Source organism: Oxyura jamaicensis, assembly GCF_011077185.1.
Source record: "Oxyura jamaicensis isolate SHBP4307 breed ruddy duck chromosome 5 unlocalized genomic scaffold, BPBGC_Ojam_1.0 oxy5_random_OJ101315, whole genome shotgun sequence".
Classification (NCBI taxonomy): Eukaryota; Metazoa; Chordata; class Aves; order Anseriformes; family Anatidae; genus Oxyura; species Oxyura jamaicensis.
This window is the reverse complement of record NW_023303943.1, coordinates 68,556-83,189: the sequence shown is the minus strand read 5'-3', so window position 1 is coordinate 83,189 and position 14,634 is coordinate 68,556. Positions and strand designations below refer to the sequence as shown.

Genomic DNA, 14,634 nt, shown 5'->3' with positions numbered 1-14,634 from the left:
TACCCACCGCCCCCCAGTCGCCGGAGCTGCCGAGCTCTCCCCATCTATCTCCTCTCCCTCCTTGCAGCGGGGCAGCTCCGCCGGCTCCGGAGAAGGCAGCAGAGGGGCGAGGGGAGGCCTCGGTGGGGCGGGGTGGTGGGGGGGCCGCGCCGGCCGCTTCCCCGCCGCGGGGCCGGTGCCCGGGGGCGGCGGGGTGCGCGGAGCGCGGAGCGGAGCCCGGCGCCGCCTCCATGTTCCAGCTGCCCATCCTCAATTTCAGCCCGCAGCAGGTGGCCGGGGTATGCGAGACCCTGGAGGAGAGCGGGGACATCGAGCGCCTGGGGCGCTTCCTCTGGTCCCTGCCCGTGGCCCCAGCGGCTTGCGAGGCTCTCAACAAGAACGAGTCGGTGCTGAGAGCCCGGGCCATCGTGGCCTTCCACACGGGGAACTACCGGGAGCTCTACCACATCCTGGAGAACCACAAGTTCACCAAGGAGTCCCACGCCAAGCTGCAAGCCCTCTGGCTGGAAGCTCACTACCAGGAGGCGGAGAAGCTGCGGGGGAGACCCCTGGGGCCGGTGGACAAGTACCGGGTGAGGAAGAAGTTCCCCCTGCCCCGCACCATCTGGGACGGCGAGCAGAAGACGCATTGCTTCAAGGAGCGGACGAGGCATTTGCTGCGGGAGTGGTACCTGCAGGACCCTTACCCCAACCCCAGCAAAAAGCGGGAACTGGCTCAGGCCACGGGACTTACCCCCACGCAGGTGGGCAACTGGTTCAAAAACCGCAGGCAAAGGGACAGGGCGGCAGCCGCCAAGAACAGGTAGGTGCTGCCCGCCCCGTCGGGGCGCCCGGCCCCGAGCCCCCGGGCTCGCGTCTCCGCCGGGGGCCCCGCCGTGATGCTGGAGTTTGTCCCGGGGAAAAGCAGCGAGCTAAGGCAGGAGCAGAGGGGGAAAACCCTACGGGGTTCTTTTTTCTTTTATTTCCCTTTATTTTCCTTTTTGTTGTTATTTTTATTTTTTAATGATGGGACCCCCCACCTGGGGATGCTGCCGTGACCCCAGCAGAACCTGGAGGGAGCAAAAAGGGCCCTTCGCGGCTGCTGAGCGGGGAGAAGCCCCCTTCAAAGTTTTCCCCGTCCATACCGAACCCAATTTCACGCAGGGCTGCGTGGGGCAGAGCCGGCAATGCCCTTCCCCGGCGCTCCGGCCCCACGTCCCTGCTCTCCCATTCTGTTGCACTCGGAGCCTCGGAGCGTGCCTTGGGTCACTTTTTTCTTTCTTTTATATTTTTTTTCCTTCCCTTAAAGAACAAAATCGCTGCCCACGACGCCTGACAGAGGCACAAGAAGCGGGGGGAGCAGATCCCCCGGTGTTTTGGAGCCTGGGGAGGGGTCCCACTGTCTCCGTAACCCCTGCCGGAGAGGGGACGGAGCAGCCGGACTGGGGAAAGTGGGTTGAACTGGAGGTGAGGGCGGCCTGGGGGTTGAGCGGGGCCGGGCGGTGATGCTGTGTGTGTGCCCCTTCCTTGCAGGCTACAGCAGCAGGTGCTAGCGCAGGGCTCGGGGCGCTCGCTGCAGGCGGAGGAGGAGAGCGGCGGGGAGGCGCTGGGGGCCCCCTCCAGCCCCGCCGCCAGCCTCTCCAGCAAGGCGGCCACCTCCGCCATCTCCATCACATCCAGCGACAGTGAATGTGACATCTGACGCCGACATCCACGACAACGCGGGGGGGGTGGGGGGAGAGCCGGCAGGTCGAGCTCCATCCCCCCACCCCACCCCGGTGCCACCAGCCCGTGGGGGGCACGGAGCGCGGCCCCGCAGCGGACTGCATTCAGAAAAATACCCCCAAACGGGATCAGAAGTCGTTGTCGCCTTTATTTCGAAGGATTCGCAGAGTTCATGCCTAAAAAAAAAAAAAGAAAAAGAAATAAGTAAATAAATCACAAAAAAAAATACAGAAAAAATAAGAAAAAAAAACGAATGCCAAGCTGCAAAATGTCCGAGCGCCTGCGCTTATCCCGCGGGGGTGCTTCATGGTGAAAAGACGCTGTTCTTTTGGTTGGGTTTCGCTTTACTTTAAAGGGTTTTTATATATATATATATAATGTTTATTTACTTATTTAAGGGATTGCTATGGTAGATTTTTTCTATTATTATTATTATTAATTATTATTATTTTTTGGCTTGTTCTCTATGTGCACAGGTGACTTGTAGAGCATGTGCAGGACGAAACTGTATGAAGCAGCCTAAAACCGTAATAAAATATTTGGTGAACGACCCTCGGATCTGCTTTGAAATGACGGTGTCGGTCTCCAGCCCGCCGGTTTATGCGGAGCAGAGCTCGGAGGCCACGAGCATTTCAGCGTCAGCTCGGCAGGAACCGAAATAGCCGGGTGCTCGCCACCGGGGGTGATGTAGCCAGGCAGGGGGCTTGGGGGGCCGGGGGGGTCGGGAAGAGGGGATGGGAGCAGGGCTGGGGTTGCTGGAGGATGCGGGTGCCCGGAGAAGGGAAGGAGAATGGGGATGGAGAAGGCATCGCCGCGGTTTTTTTTTTGTATTCCACGGGCTGAGATTTGGGGGATTGTCGGGTAGGGATGGGAAAAAAATAATTTAATTTAAAAAAAAAAAAGGAAAAAAAAAAAGATAAAATGTTTAAAAAGCGAAAGGGGACAAAAAGGAAAAGGGAAAAGAAAATGGAAAAAAAAGGGGGGGAAAGGGCGAGAAGCAGCTGGGTTCAGCCACGCCAGGGACGCGAAGGGAAAGCCAGGTTTTCTCCCCGAGCCGGCAAAAGCAAAGGGAAGCCGGGGACTTACCAGCCGGGAAGGGCCGGATGGGGGGCGAGAGACCCCAAAAAGCCCAGCCCGGCTCCGGGGCAGGGCTGTCCCCTCCGTCCTCCCCCCTTGCTTTGTTTCGCAGCGATTTTCCTGGAGGAGACCAAACGGCAGCTCGGAGGAGCAGGGCTAAGCTTTTTCTCCCGGCAGAAGGCTTTTCTCTTATACAATTTGACGTTGATCTTTAAAGCTCCTGAGCTGTGCTTTTTTTGGCTGCCTGGTCCTGGCGCTGTTCCCCCCCCCCCCCAACCCGAGGGAGCTGCCTCCCCTCTAAGCCGATTGATGGGTCCGGGGCTGCTGCAGCTTCTCCGTGGGGCAGAGGTTGACGAGGTGGGTTTTTTTTAGGGTTGTTTTCAAAGAGCTGGTGCCCCGCCTGGATTTCTTTGCTGTGGCTGGAGAGGGAAAACTGGGGTGCGGTAAATCCCGATTTTTTTTTGGAGCGGGGACGGAGATGGGGCTTCCCACCCGCGAGAGGGGTCGGAGCCCTGCTTGAAGTCCGGCACCAGCTCTGTCGGCCCTAAAAAAAAAAAAAAAAAAAAAAAAAAAAAAAAACTAAAAGCCATCGGTTTGTCCCCAGCACACCGCGCTAGGGTGCTCCCACCGAGGCACCCAGTTTGGGGCCGGATTTTGGCGGACGGGCAGCACTCTCCATCGGGGAGTTTTTTGAAAAATAATAATAATAATAATAAAGTAAAAAATACTTTTTTTTTTTTTTTTTTTTTTTTTTTTTTTTCCCCCCGAGAACGGAATGTGCTAAAACCCGCCCTATTATTTCATTTCTTTTCCGGGGACGGGTGCAGCGGGTCGAGATTTCTCCGTGGGCTTTGCGGGCTTAGCGTTTAGGAATTAAATCCCTGGGAAAGACAAGTGCAGAGGCAGACAAATACACGAACGAGGGATTTTCACCTAAAAAAAATTTAAAAAAATGGACTGGGACAAGGGGGGCGCATATTCGGAATTTCGACGGAGGCGTCGGGCGCTGCGAGCGCTGCCGTTTGGCTTCTCCGCCGCGACCCGCGGAGGAAAAATCGGGTTTGCTCTTCCCCCTCTGCCCCTTTCCCTTCCCACACTGGGAGGGAATGCCCTTCCCCTGGCGTTTTTTTCAGCCGTTTTCTTTTTTAATAAGGTCGGCCGCAGCCGTCGCCCTCCCGAGCTTTCGGCTGTTTTAAAAATCATAATAATAATCATCGGGGGCAAGGCGAGGGGAGCCTGTATTTACATTAAACAAAACGCTCGGCGAAGGGGCGCTAAAAAGTCTGCCTTGACCCCTCTCTCTCCGGTTTAACAAAGAAGGAAAATATTGTATCAAAAGTGAAGTGAATGAGGAGGGCGGGGAAGAGAAACAGCTTTTCCTCTATTCAGCTGGGGGGGGGGGGGGGAGAAATGTTTGAATATTTCCGTTTCTTTTGAGAAACGGGGCAGCCCCGGGCAGGGCTGAATGGGAAAGTCTTGTAAGCGGGCTGGGAGGCTGTCAAACTGCTCAGGGTAATCACTGCTAATGAAGGGGGCTCCAGCCCTCCCTGGGACAAAGGATGCTTACGAGTGCTCGCCGGGGCTGAATAGCTAATAAGTTTGTGAGGGGGAAAAAGGAGTGAGCTGTCCACAAATTGATTTTGCAAGAGGGAAAGAAAAAAAAAAAAAGAAAAAAAAAAAAAAGGAAAGCAAAAGGCTCGCAGGTTGGGGCGAGCCTGGCCCCGGTGCAGCTGGGGACAGAAGGCCCACTTAGCCCCGGCGCTTTGTCCCAGCCTGGAGCTCCAGAGGAGGGCTGTTGGGCTGCTGCTGTTTGGAATCAGGCTTGGAGGGAGGGCTGGGGGCTGCAGGAGCCTCGGGAAGGCCATGCCGGCCTTTGCAGGCAGGGAGCTGTGCCCCAGCTGCTGCCTGGCCCTGGCAATGCTCCCTGCACACCCAGCTCCGTGCTCCAGTTTGTACCAGTGCCGCCGTGCACCATCCCTCGGTGACCTGGTTGCCCCTCGCCTGAGTGTGGCATGTCCTTGGCAAGGCAAAAAGTGGGGTGTGTGGAGATCTGTGCAATGTTTTGCCCTCATCAGCACCCTGCTTTGCTGCAAGGATTTGGCCCGCTGGCCTGGGAGCTGGCTGGTGCCGGAGGTTGGAAAGAGGGCTGTGTGCATCAGCTAACGCCCTGGTGAGGCAAGGAGATGGTGCAGCTCGTGGTGGGGGGAAGCATGAGAGCCAGTTGCGTTTTGGTCCTTTCATGCATCCAATTAAAGGCTCTGGAGGATCAGACTCCATCTCAGCTCCAGTTACCCCCGGCTGATGTGGGGGGAATACCACAAGAGAGCACATAACACCCCCTTCGGCGATGTCCGCACCTCTCCCGCAGCAATGCCTTGTGTTGGCTTTTTTATATTTTTATAATTTATTTCTCCTCCAAAAGATTCAAATGCCTTTGCTGGAGGGGAGGATGGTGGCTGGGAGGGCACAAAGGGCACCATGCATGGCCTGGGCCTGCTCTCTCCCCATCCTCTCCACAAGGAGCCCCAGTTCTGGGCTGACCTCGCTGTGCCTGCCCCTGAGGGGGGGAGAAAGACCTGGCTGGGAATTGAGGGAAGGAACAAGTCATGTCAGATCCCCTGAGGGATACAGCACTTTGCACTCTCTCATCCTCTATTCTCAACATGGGGGTGATGGATAAAGCCCTTGGAGTTTTGTTTCCTTCTCTTTCAGGACAGGCTGCAAGACTCCCAGCACAAGTCCTGGAAATGGCTCCCCTCCCTTCATCATTTGCTACGTTCAGTCCAAGCCCCCCCCCAAATGTAGAAATTCCCTGGGGAGCCCATTTTAACCCTGCTACCTTCTGATCTGCAGCACAGACCCTTCCAGCACACACCTTCCCTGCAAGAAATATGGTTTGGAGGGCAGTTTCCAGCTTCAAACATCACAAAAGCAAACACATGTTTTTGTTCCCTCTGCCTCCTCCCGGAGGCCAGGCCAAGGCATGGTGGCACCACAACCCTACATGCTTCATGCCTTGCCCCCTCACACCATGCAGAGGACCTGGTGCCACCCTCCTTGGGGTCAGCCCACCTCTCTTTGGCTGCTTCTCTCCCAGGAAGCCTCAAAATGGTGCCAGTAGCCCCCGTCCCCCCTCACAGCCCCTTGGTGCACCACAGGGTGGTCTCTCTGCCCAAACACATCTTCAGCCAGCACATACTCCTGCTTGGAAAATATCTATCAGGGTTTTAGCTCAGTGTAGTCACAGTAGAGGCACCACGTCATGGACCAGGCACCACATCTGTGCTGTTAAATGCCGTGTCCTGGCGGTGCTGCCCGCTGGCAGAGATGGCCTTCTCCATGCTCTTCAGCCCTCTTACCCCCCAAAGATCAGACAGGTGGGGCTCTGCAGCAAGGGAGGTTGTCATAATCCTGTGTCAGGAGCAGAAAGGGAGCACACATTTGCCCCGAGTGCCCACATCTCATCTTCAACAGCCTCAGAAGTTCTGCCCCTCGGAAAAGTTCACATGGGCTGAATGCAGATTTCCAAGGGGGTCCTGCAGGAGATACACAGCCTGTGATGAAAGTGGTTTGGGGCTTCACTAGGATGAACGTGGGGTTCATTCCAGCACCACCTTCTCTTTTGCAAGACCCACAGACTGCAATGGAGAACTCTACAATAGGAAAGTAGGACATGGTTATTCTTTTGGCTGGAAAACTTTTGCTTTCAATGACCATTAGTGGCTCCACTCAGAACAGACATCCCATTTCTCCTAATTTTGCTTGATTGGGCTAGCTATTGAAACCCAGGTGCTTCTGCAGAAGCAATTCTTGAAATGCTTTCAGACCACATAGCTGCAATACCAAGGTATCAAGGCCAGAATGACAGCCCTCCTTCTGGAACATCGTATTGGAGGATAATTCCCCATTAAATGTGCAGTGAAGCCAGCCACACACAGGGACACACAACCACTGTGTTTTCAGACACTTCAAAGAAACACAAGGACATGGAACTGCTCTTCTGGAAGCAAATTGCTGCGTCTGTAAGTTGAAAAAAAAAAAAAAAAAAAAAAAAAAAAAAAGCTTTCCTGTAAACATCTCTATCAGGACTCTTGTATTGGAAACCGCTCTGCAGGCCAGGCAGGGTTTTTAAGTCAATTTGAAGGCTTTGTGGGTCATTCTTCAAAATTATCTTGGCTCACAATCACTTCCTCGTGTACTTTGTGCCCTCTGCTTCTCCATGAAGGCCGGCAGCCGCTGTGGGGACAGAGAGATGTCCCCAACGCTGACGAGGAGGAGGCCGATCTCCTCAGGTTCATGGATCAGTGGGGGTGAGACCTTCCCTGGGTAGGTGACTCCGCGCACTAATCCCACACGGTGCGGTAATCCAGCCCCGTCAATCTGGCTCCGTTGCCCGAGGGACAATCCCAACCTCCTCCCCCTCCATCCCCAGCAGTGAGAAGACCCAGGAGGCTTTAGCCAAGATCAGCTCTCTAATCAAGTTCCCCGCCTGCAAGAGCTTGCCTCTGTCTATTGACTGCAGGGGTAGGTGAGACTCCCGAGGCCAGAGTTGAGCTTCTGTGAGTATTGTTCCCTCTCTTCCCGCGGTCTTCTTTATCCCTTGACATCCTCGAGTGCTGAAAGAGCGATGCTAACCAGTTTGATTGTTGTGCTGGAGTATTTCCCAGCAGATTTGTTTGGCGGGTCACTCGTGGGTCAGAAGTACTTCAGGGCATCAGTGGTGGGGTGTCTCTTGCGGGAAGAGGGTCTCGAAGCAATACCAGAACCACACTGCTACTTGTCAGCACACAGTTCATGGCTCCTTCACGGATCTGCTCATCTCTTTCCAACTTCTTTAAGCTGTTGTTCCCAGAAATAAATAATATTTCATTTTATTGCTATGTAACGCTAATAAAAACTCCTATTGCAATATTTTAGCTGGTCCCTGCCACTTTCTTCTGGCCTTGCTTCTGTTGGAAACTCACTGTCTCCAGGAGCTAAGAGGCCAACAACAGGCCCCTTTCTCCTTTCCAAAAGCTCTCTGCTAAATGGAATAATAAGAATTCACCTGAAAATCTTCCTTATGGTGGCATCCTTGGTGTGCATGGGGTTTGATGGATTTGGCTCTCCACCCCGGGCCCCTGCAGCTCTAGGTCTTGCCTTTCACTCATCCTAAGCCTTCATCACCCATTGAATTTTAAGGGTGTCATCTCAAAACAGAGTGTTTGTAGGAGTGAGGCTTTAAACAGATGAAATATAAAAAATTAAGTTTTGTAATGCAGCCCAAGAGCAAAAGCGAAAGAGCTGCTCTGTCTGTGGCTTGTTTTTTTCAAGACAAGTATTTGTTCTATTACTTATTGATGTTGCTAATTGCCATCAGAGGGTTGGGAGGGGAGGGGGAGCAGGCTGAGCTGCTGGACGTGGAGCCCTTCTGAGATAAACGAGCTCTGAGAAGTAACGAACTTGCCGTAGCAGTCCTGGAATACGTGCCGCATTTTGCAAAGACAGCCAGTGCTCTGCATCTCTGTGCAGAGAGAGCTGCAAGTGCTCCGCTCTTTTCATCCAGAAGCTACAAAATACGGACACAGCTGCTTCATTTTAAGGTCCTGAATTTGAAAATGCTAACCAAAGAACTCAGGTTTGGGGCAGGTTTGAATGGAGAAAAAATCACTTTAGAACTTTTTTCACGTCTTCTGTTTTGGAAAATCAAATTTAAATCCTTTCTTTCAATGTGCTGCCAGGCCACTGCATCCAGGAACCTTTTGCTTTCCTGAATAAAAGGCAAAAGTCCCTCTTGTTCATGTCTGCACACATCATACACACATACACATGGAGGGAGAAGAGGGAGGAGGAGATGAGAGAGGGAGCTCTTAGTGTTTGGGCTAAAATAAATGCCCATTACAGAAATAAATGTGCCTAAAGGAGAAAAAAAAACATTGCATCCACATTAGATATTTAATAGGTTATTTCTTTACATGTGCAGTATATGCCTTTTTATATAGCTGATATCTCTTGTATTGGAGTATGAGCATTAACCTCCTACAATTCACCTTGGTTTGCAAACTGTAAGAATCAATTCACCTAAGATGGATGTTCACATCTAGTTAGCTTTCTGCATTATCTCAGCTGGAGAGGTCACTAAAAATAGTTGTATAGCACTTTAAATTTTCAACAGGGAGACTTTATTATCGTTTAGATCCATCATCGTTACTTTACCTACCATGGTTCTTCCAGCTGAAATAATGCACAGAGCTGGTAGTGGCTAAGTGTTTTCAGAGTTCATGCACTGATGAGCAGGACAGCTTGGACAATATCTGAATTGCTAGCAACAGCAAACTGAGCAAGCTGTATGGACAGCGTAACACCGTTTCAGTAAATCCCCACTGCTTCAACTATTTCATCAAAAATGCCATTTTTTTTTTTCCCTGCTCTCCCGCACTGCGGAAGTGGGACCGAGCTGTCACCGCGTGCAGCCCTGATCCTTCAGCGTGTAACCTTCACGAGCAGCAGTCCTCGGCGTCCCCAGTGGTCCTGCTGGAGTCGGCGGGCCTTTTGTGCCAAGAAGCATCGAGGGGTTGCAGGGTCACCTCCACATTGTGTGAGACAGGGCGACAGGAGAAAGGCTGTTCTGAGCAGGGCTGCAGCAAGGGCTTTCATTTGCTATCTTTATTACTCTGAACAATTTCCTGTGCTTTGTTAGGAAGAAGTCACCTTGCTGAGGCTCTCCTGGCCTTCCGGGCATTGGAACTCGCTGTTCACATGTCACCTCTATATGTCACTGTACATACAGGGACACATTTTTTTTTTTTCTGTTCAGTTTTGTTTGTGTTACTGGGCTGACTCAACCATTACAAGGTCTCTTAAATTTCACCTTCCAAGTGCAGACGTCTGAGAGCTCAGGGAGCTCCCAGTGCCCTGGCCCAGGTGCTCACCTCGGCATTGCTGATCCCGTTTGCATTTTATGCCTCCAGCAAAGCCATGGGGACAAGGCTCAGAGCAGCTCGTGAGTGTCTGGGAGCACCAGCACTGCATCAGAAGTCACTAAAAGCTATGGAGCAGACTGACTCCTTGGTGACATTGCAAAGTGGGTGTCATCAGTGGACTGTTTCACTTATTTATTTAATAGAAGGGTAATACTTATTCGTAGCATGAATAGATGATGAGCTCTGCATCACACCTTGATATCAACTCATCCAAACTATTTTAAAATTAGCAGAGAGATTCCTATTGACTTTAATGGCCATTAGGTCAAATCCTTGATAGAACAAAATGAAACCACAATTTGCAGGTGGTTAATCAGCTGGACATTAAACTTTTTAACAAGATGCGTAACAGAGCCTACGAGAAATCTCTTTCCACCCTTGCAATTCTACATCACTGTGCCATAAGAGGCTGTGGGCTGCCAAGCATTAAGAACAGACAGATAACATATCCTTTCCCTGGAGCTGGGTGAAGTGGGCAACAACTTCCCTACAGGGGCTGGAAGGAGCCTGTCTCACACCAGGTGTCAAAATAGGTAGGTCTTTAGCTGTGTCAACAAAAAAGGATGCTGACCCAGATTTCTCAGTCCGAGCGGTGTGGAAGTCAGATGAAAGTTAGCCATCAAGCAGAAGTTTGAGAATTTTTTCAGCCGCTGGTGTCTTTGTGAGTGATGGAAGCAGCGCACACCTGTGTAGACATTCAAGGAGACATGGCTTTGGCAAGATTGTACAAATTACAGAGATATATAAAAGTTTATATATATAGTTTCATATAGAGGTTTGTAGAAAAATTAAAAGTATATAAACACTGCAAGGATTTCTCTCCCCTTGGCCCTTCCTTTTAATGTATACTTAATTCTTGTGGTGTGCTAAACATCTGGTCTAGCCATAGGAGCTAAAGGAGCTCAGAATCTCACAGGATAGCACCTGTGCTGCCCAATTTCTTCAATTCATCTTCCTAATGGCCAGCTCTTACCTGGCTTTCCCAGAACACCAGTGTGCCAACGCGCTGAGGGGCTTCTAGGGAAGTCCGTGACAAAAACTCTGTCTTAGCAGGGATACAGGGGAGATGAGGGGTATTACAGGATGAACCAAAACTGCTGAGTGCCAGATGTGAGAGAAGCCCCAGCTCACCCTGACAGATCAGTTTGGCAGTGTTACTATGCTACTGGAAATTGAAAATCCTTCATAATCAGTTTTTGTAATAAATCTCCCTTTTCCATTCCCATCACTTGAGATGAACCATGACCAAAGATTTAAGAGCTAAATCCCACAGAACCTCTGGTGATGCTGCCAGTGGTCAAATCCTGTATGAGAAGGACAGAGGTCTTCCAGTGAAGAGGGTATGGAGTAGGTACGATGCAAGAGAAACAAATCAGTGTTCCATCTCTGTAAAACTAGAGATGACACAGAAATTTGGAGATGGTCTAAAGACACAGAGAGGTTGCGTCTCTTTCCTGTGATTTAAGAAAATATGCATTCAAAAGGTGAGAGAAAGGGGATTTTTTTTTTATTTTATTTTTTTTTTTATCTAATTCCCTCCCATGCTTTCAAAAAGAGCTGACACCAACATGCTCTGCCACACGGATGCCTCTGCTAAGGCTACACACCAATTCTTCACATCCTTGCCTGCCCTGACCGTACCAAGCCCGGAGGTGGGTCTGACCTGACAGCAGCAAAAGGAAACACCAGGGAAATGCAGAAAAACACTGCGGTACTATGATGCTGCCCCCTGGTTAGGGACTTTCTGAGCCACAGGAGGATTTCTGTTCCACGAACCTCCCTTTGAATCGTGGAAACTTCTACCAACCGCAGCATCTTGAGTCAGCGTAACTGAATGTGGTGCTCATGTTCAGCACCATGAGTTCTTGTTTAGCTCACAGACACACACAGTTACTTCCTAATGGGTCAAACTGTGCTAATTGTGGCAGCAGCACCTGTCTGGAAGCTCTGCTGTGATTGCCATTTTTGCACCATGCAAAAGAAGTAAAACAAACTAACAAAGCTTTGTTTATCTCCTGCTGTGACAACTACCCATCTTTTAGAACTGTATAAGCCCCATGAAGAGCTGAATGATCATTAAAGATTGTTTCCCTCGTTTATTAAAAATTAAAGCAGTAATTGTATTTGATCTGATGAAAATGTATTTGATCTCCTCAATGAAAAATACACAAGCAAACACAGACAAAGGCCACGGTGCATGGGAAGGATCGAGCGTTGATTAAAGCACGTTTTCCATGGATTTTGTCCCTCACGTTGGACACACTCCATGGATGATGTATTCAAATTTTAAGGGGTTTAGGGCTGCAGGTGAAAGATTAAACTAGCTGGAGGAAAGCCTAATAGCACTGAAAGAAATAGGAGTGCCTTCCAAAGGGAAGGAGAGATCCTCCTAATGAATTTGTGGTCTCTGGCCTCACTCAGAAGAAATACCCAGATTTTCTCTGCTGTATCTCAGAGCTTTTCCACCCCAAATTGCCAGCAAAGTGCCAGCCACCCCAGCCCAAGCTGGGTGCAGAGCCTCCTGAAGCCCATGAATGTGGCCGTGATGGGACAGGGGCAAGACACGACGGTGAGAGGGAAGCATCAGCAGGTAAAAACAGGTACATTTGGGCTGAGAGGAGACGGTGCTGGAGTTCACAATAAACAAACAAACAAATAAATAAATAAATAAATAAAAAGTAGAGTGGGGACTGTCCCTTTACCTTTTGGGAAGGGGCAGCAGCCCTGTCCCCTATGGGATTAGGGTTAAACAGATTTGTGCTTGTAGGACCCCAGGCCTCTAATTGTTTCTTTTTTCTTTTTCTTTTTTTTTCTTTTTCTTTTTCTTTTTTTTTTTTTAAATTCCTGTAATCCTGGATGATTCGGAGCAGATGCTTTGAGATTACTGCCAGAGCCCAAAGGTGCCTGCAGGAGGAAAAGAGCCCCAGGAGGCTGGGTGGCAGCTCCAGCCAGAACCCAGGGCTGGCTGCAGCTGGGTTTTGGCCCCACACCCGGATTTTGGGGGGACCAAAACCCACCTTTGCCCTCCTGCCAGCCCAGTTGTGGTGCCAGCCCCAAGGCATCAGGGCTGCGGATGGGAAAGACGAAAACATATGGGGTTGCCAGGGAGAATTTTCTTTTCCTCCCTGCTCCGGAGCATGTGTGAAAATCCCCTGGGTGTTGGCAGGATCCATTGCACCTGAAACCCCAAGGAGAGGGGAGGGGAGGCTGCGAAGGCGCCCCACCGGCCGCAGGTCCTGGGTTGATACCCCTCTTTATGATGTGTCAGAGGATGTGGTTCCAGCCACTGTCAGGTACAGCCTGGGGGTTTGGCTCCATCCTGCAGCTCTTCTCTGGGGCAGCCCCTGCCCGGCTTTCCTAGGAAAAAACAAGGGACTGCGATCGACACAGACACAACGAGAAGCATGGATGGGACAAATAACTATCCAGCTTCCCGTAGACACACTGATGATGTCTTAAAAAACAGCCTATAACCATCTTCTGCCCACAATAAACATTCATTTAAACATGGATGATGCCCGAGAACACCCAGGTTTTGCAGGCCCACCAGGACTCCTTGCTGTGCCCTCGACACCCCTTCCTTCCTCCATCCCTTCCTAGTCCAGGTAAGATGGGCTGGGACCCGCCTCAGGTGTTTGGGAAGCAATTTCCAGCCCTACACAAAAGCAAACCCCTGTTCTTCTGTGTGTTCTTGCTATAGTTTTGCAACTCTCTAACGCTGCAGCTTCAGGGAGCCATTTAGGCTAAAATCTCTTCTCTGATCTTAAATATTTAACAAATAGCATACAAAGCTGTGTAATATCTGCAATATTCATACTCTGGGCTGCAAGCTGGAAGCACTCGGGTTTGGTATGGGGGTCATGTGAGGTTTTCCTTTGAAGACCAGTAGGTGTGCAACTCTTCTTTGTCATTGAGCATTGCCATACAACATTAATAACCTGTAACTGCTAATTCTCGGGCTGTTTGTGCTGCCATGGTGGCCCAGAGATGGTCGCAGTAAACAAACCATCCACTTAAATAGCTTAAACAAGATGAGGTGTACAGGCTGACTTGTACAAGGCGGAGATTAATGATGATTATTAATAATTCCGAGCCCCAAACCAGCAAAGCATTTAAGCACAATCTCATGCCCCGTTGGCTTCCCAGTTGAGCTGCTCCATTAAGGCTGGGAGAACTCAGCAGGTGCCCATGTTCAGCACTGGCCTGGGCTGCTGGGCTTGGCGGGTGGATGGCAGCAGAGCGTTCCCCATGGGATGGGAATTGCCTTCCTCCTTTGCTTGGTGAGGAGGAGGAGAGTTTGTCTGCTAAATGTTTGGAGGCAGAAGCTGACAGCAAGGCAGTTTTATCGCTGCTTGACAAAGCCAGCTGCTTAGAGAGGCTTTGGGCCAGGCTATTTAAAGGCAGGGCTGATCCCCAGCCCCCTCTGAGCGCCTACGCATCGCCTGGCTGGAAAGGAAAGGTGCGGAGCATGAATGAGGATGTGCGTGGTGGTGGTGGTGGTCTCCAGCAGGGTTGCTGTGCCTGGCTGTCCTCACATATTGTCTCTAGCTCCACTATCGAGGCCAGGCTCACCTAGCTGGCACCAAGCTCTTAGGGCACAGCGGTGATGGCACGGCTGAACCCAAATGTAAATTTGGGTGGGGATTTGGGGACACCTGTGCTTGTGCTGGTACCCTGTGCACAGCTGGCTGCACCCCTTCCTTCGCTGCTCAGCTGCAGCTCAGCAAAAATCCAGGTCTGCCAAAGCAAAGAAACTGCCGGCGGCAGCATCCCCGTCCTGCGGAGCAACAGCTCCCCCTGCGCGGAGAGCGGGGCGCTGGGGCTTAGGCCTTGATGTACACCATAAAAACAAAATAAAATAATAAAAACAAAATAAAACAAAACAAAATAA

At 50.9% G+C, this 14,634-nt stretch overlaps 1 protein-coding gene across 1 annotated transcript; it reads left to right on the top strand.

Moving 5' to 3' along the window:
* Window positions 1-217: 217 nt before the first annotated feature.
* LOC118157339 (homeobox protein SIX6) lies at window positions 218-1,681 on the top strand. Its single transcript, XM_035311615.1, has 2 exons — window positions 218-802; window positions 1,513-1,681. Exons 1-2 carry the CDS (start codon window positions 231-233, stop codon window positions 1,679-1,681), a joined length of 741 nt encoding a protein of 246 aa, XP_035167506.1. The 5' UTR covers window positions 218-230.
* The last annotated feature ends 12,953 nt before the right edge of the window (window positions 1,682-14,634 follow it).

Bases quoted from the DNA above. Each gene is read 5' to 3' on its own strand.
- LOC118157339 (XM_035311615.1), top strand. From the start codon at position 231: ATGTTCCAGCTGCCCATCCTCAATTTCAGCCCGCAGCAGGTGGCCGGG. The intron at 803-1,512 runs GTAGGTGCTGCC...CCTTCCTTGCAG, and splicing joins GCGGCAGCCGCCAAGAACAG to GCTACAGCAGCAGGTGCTAG.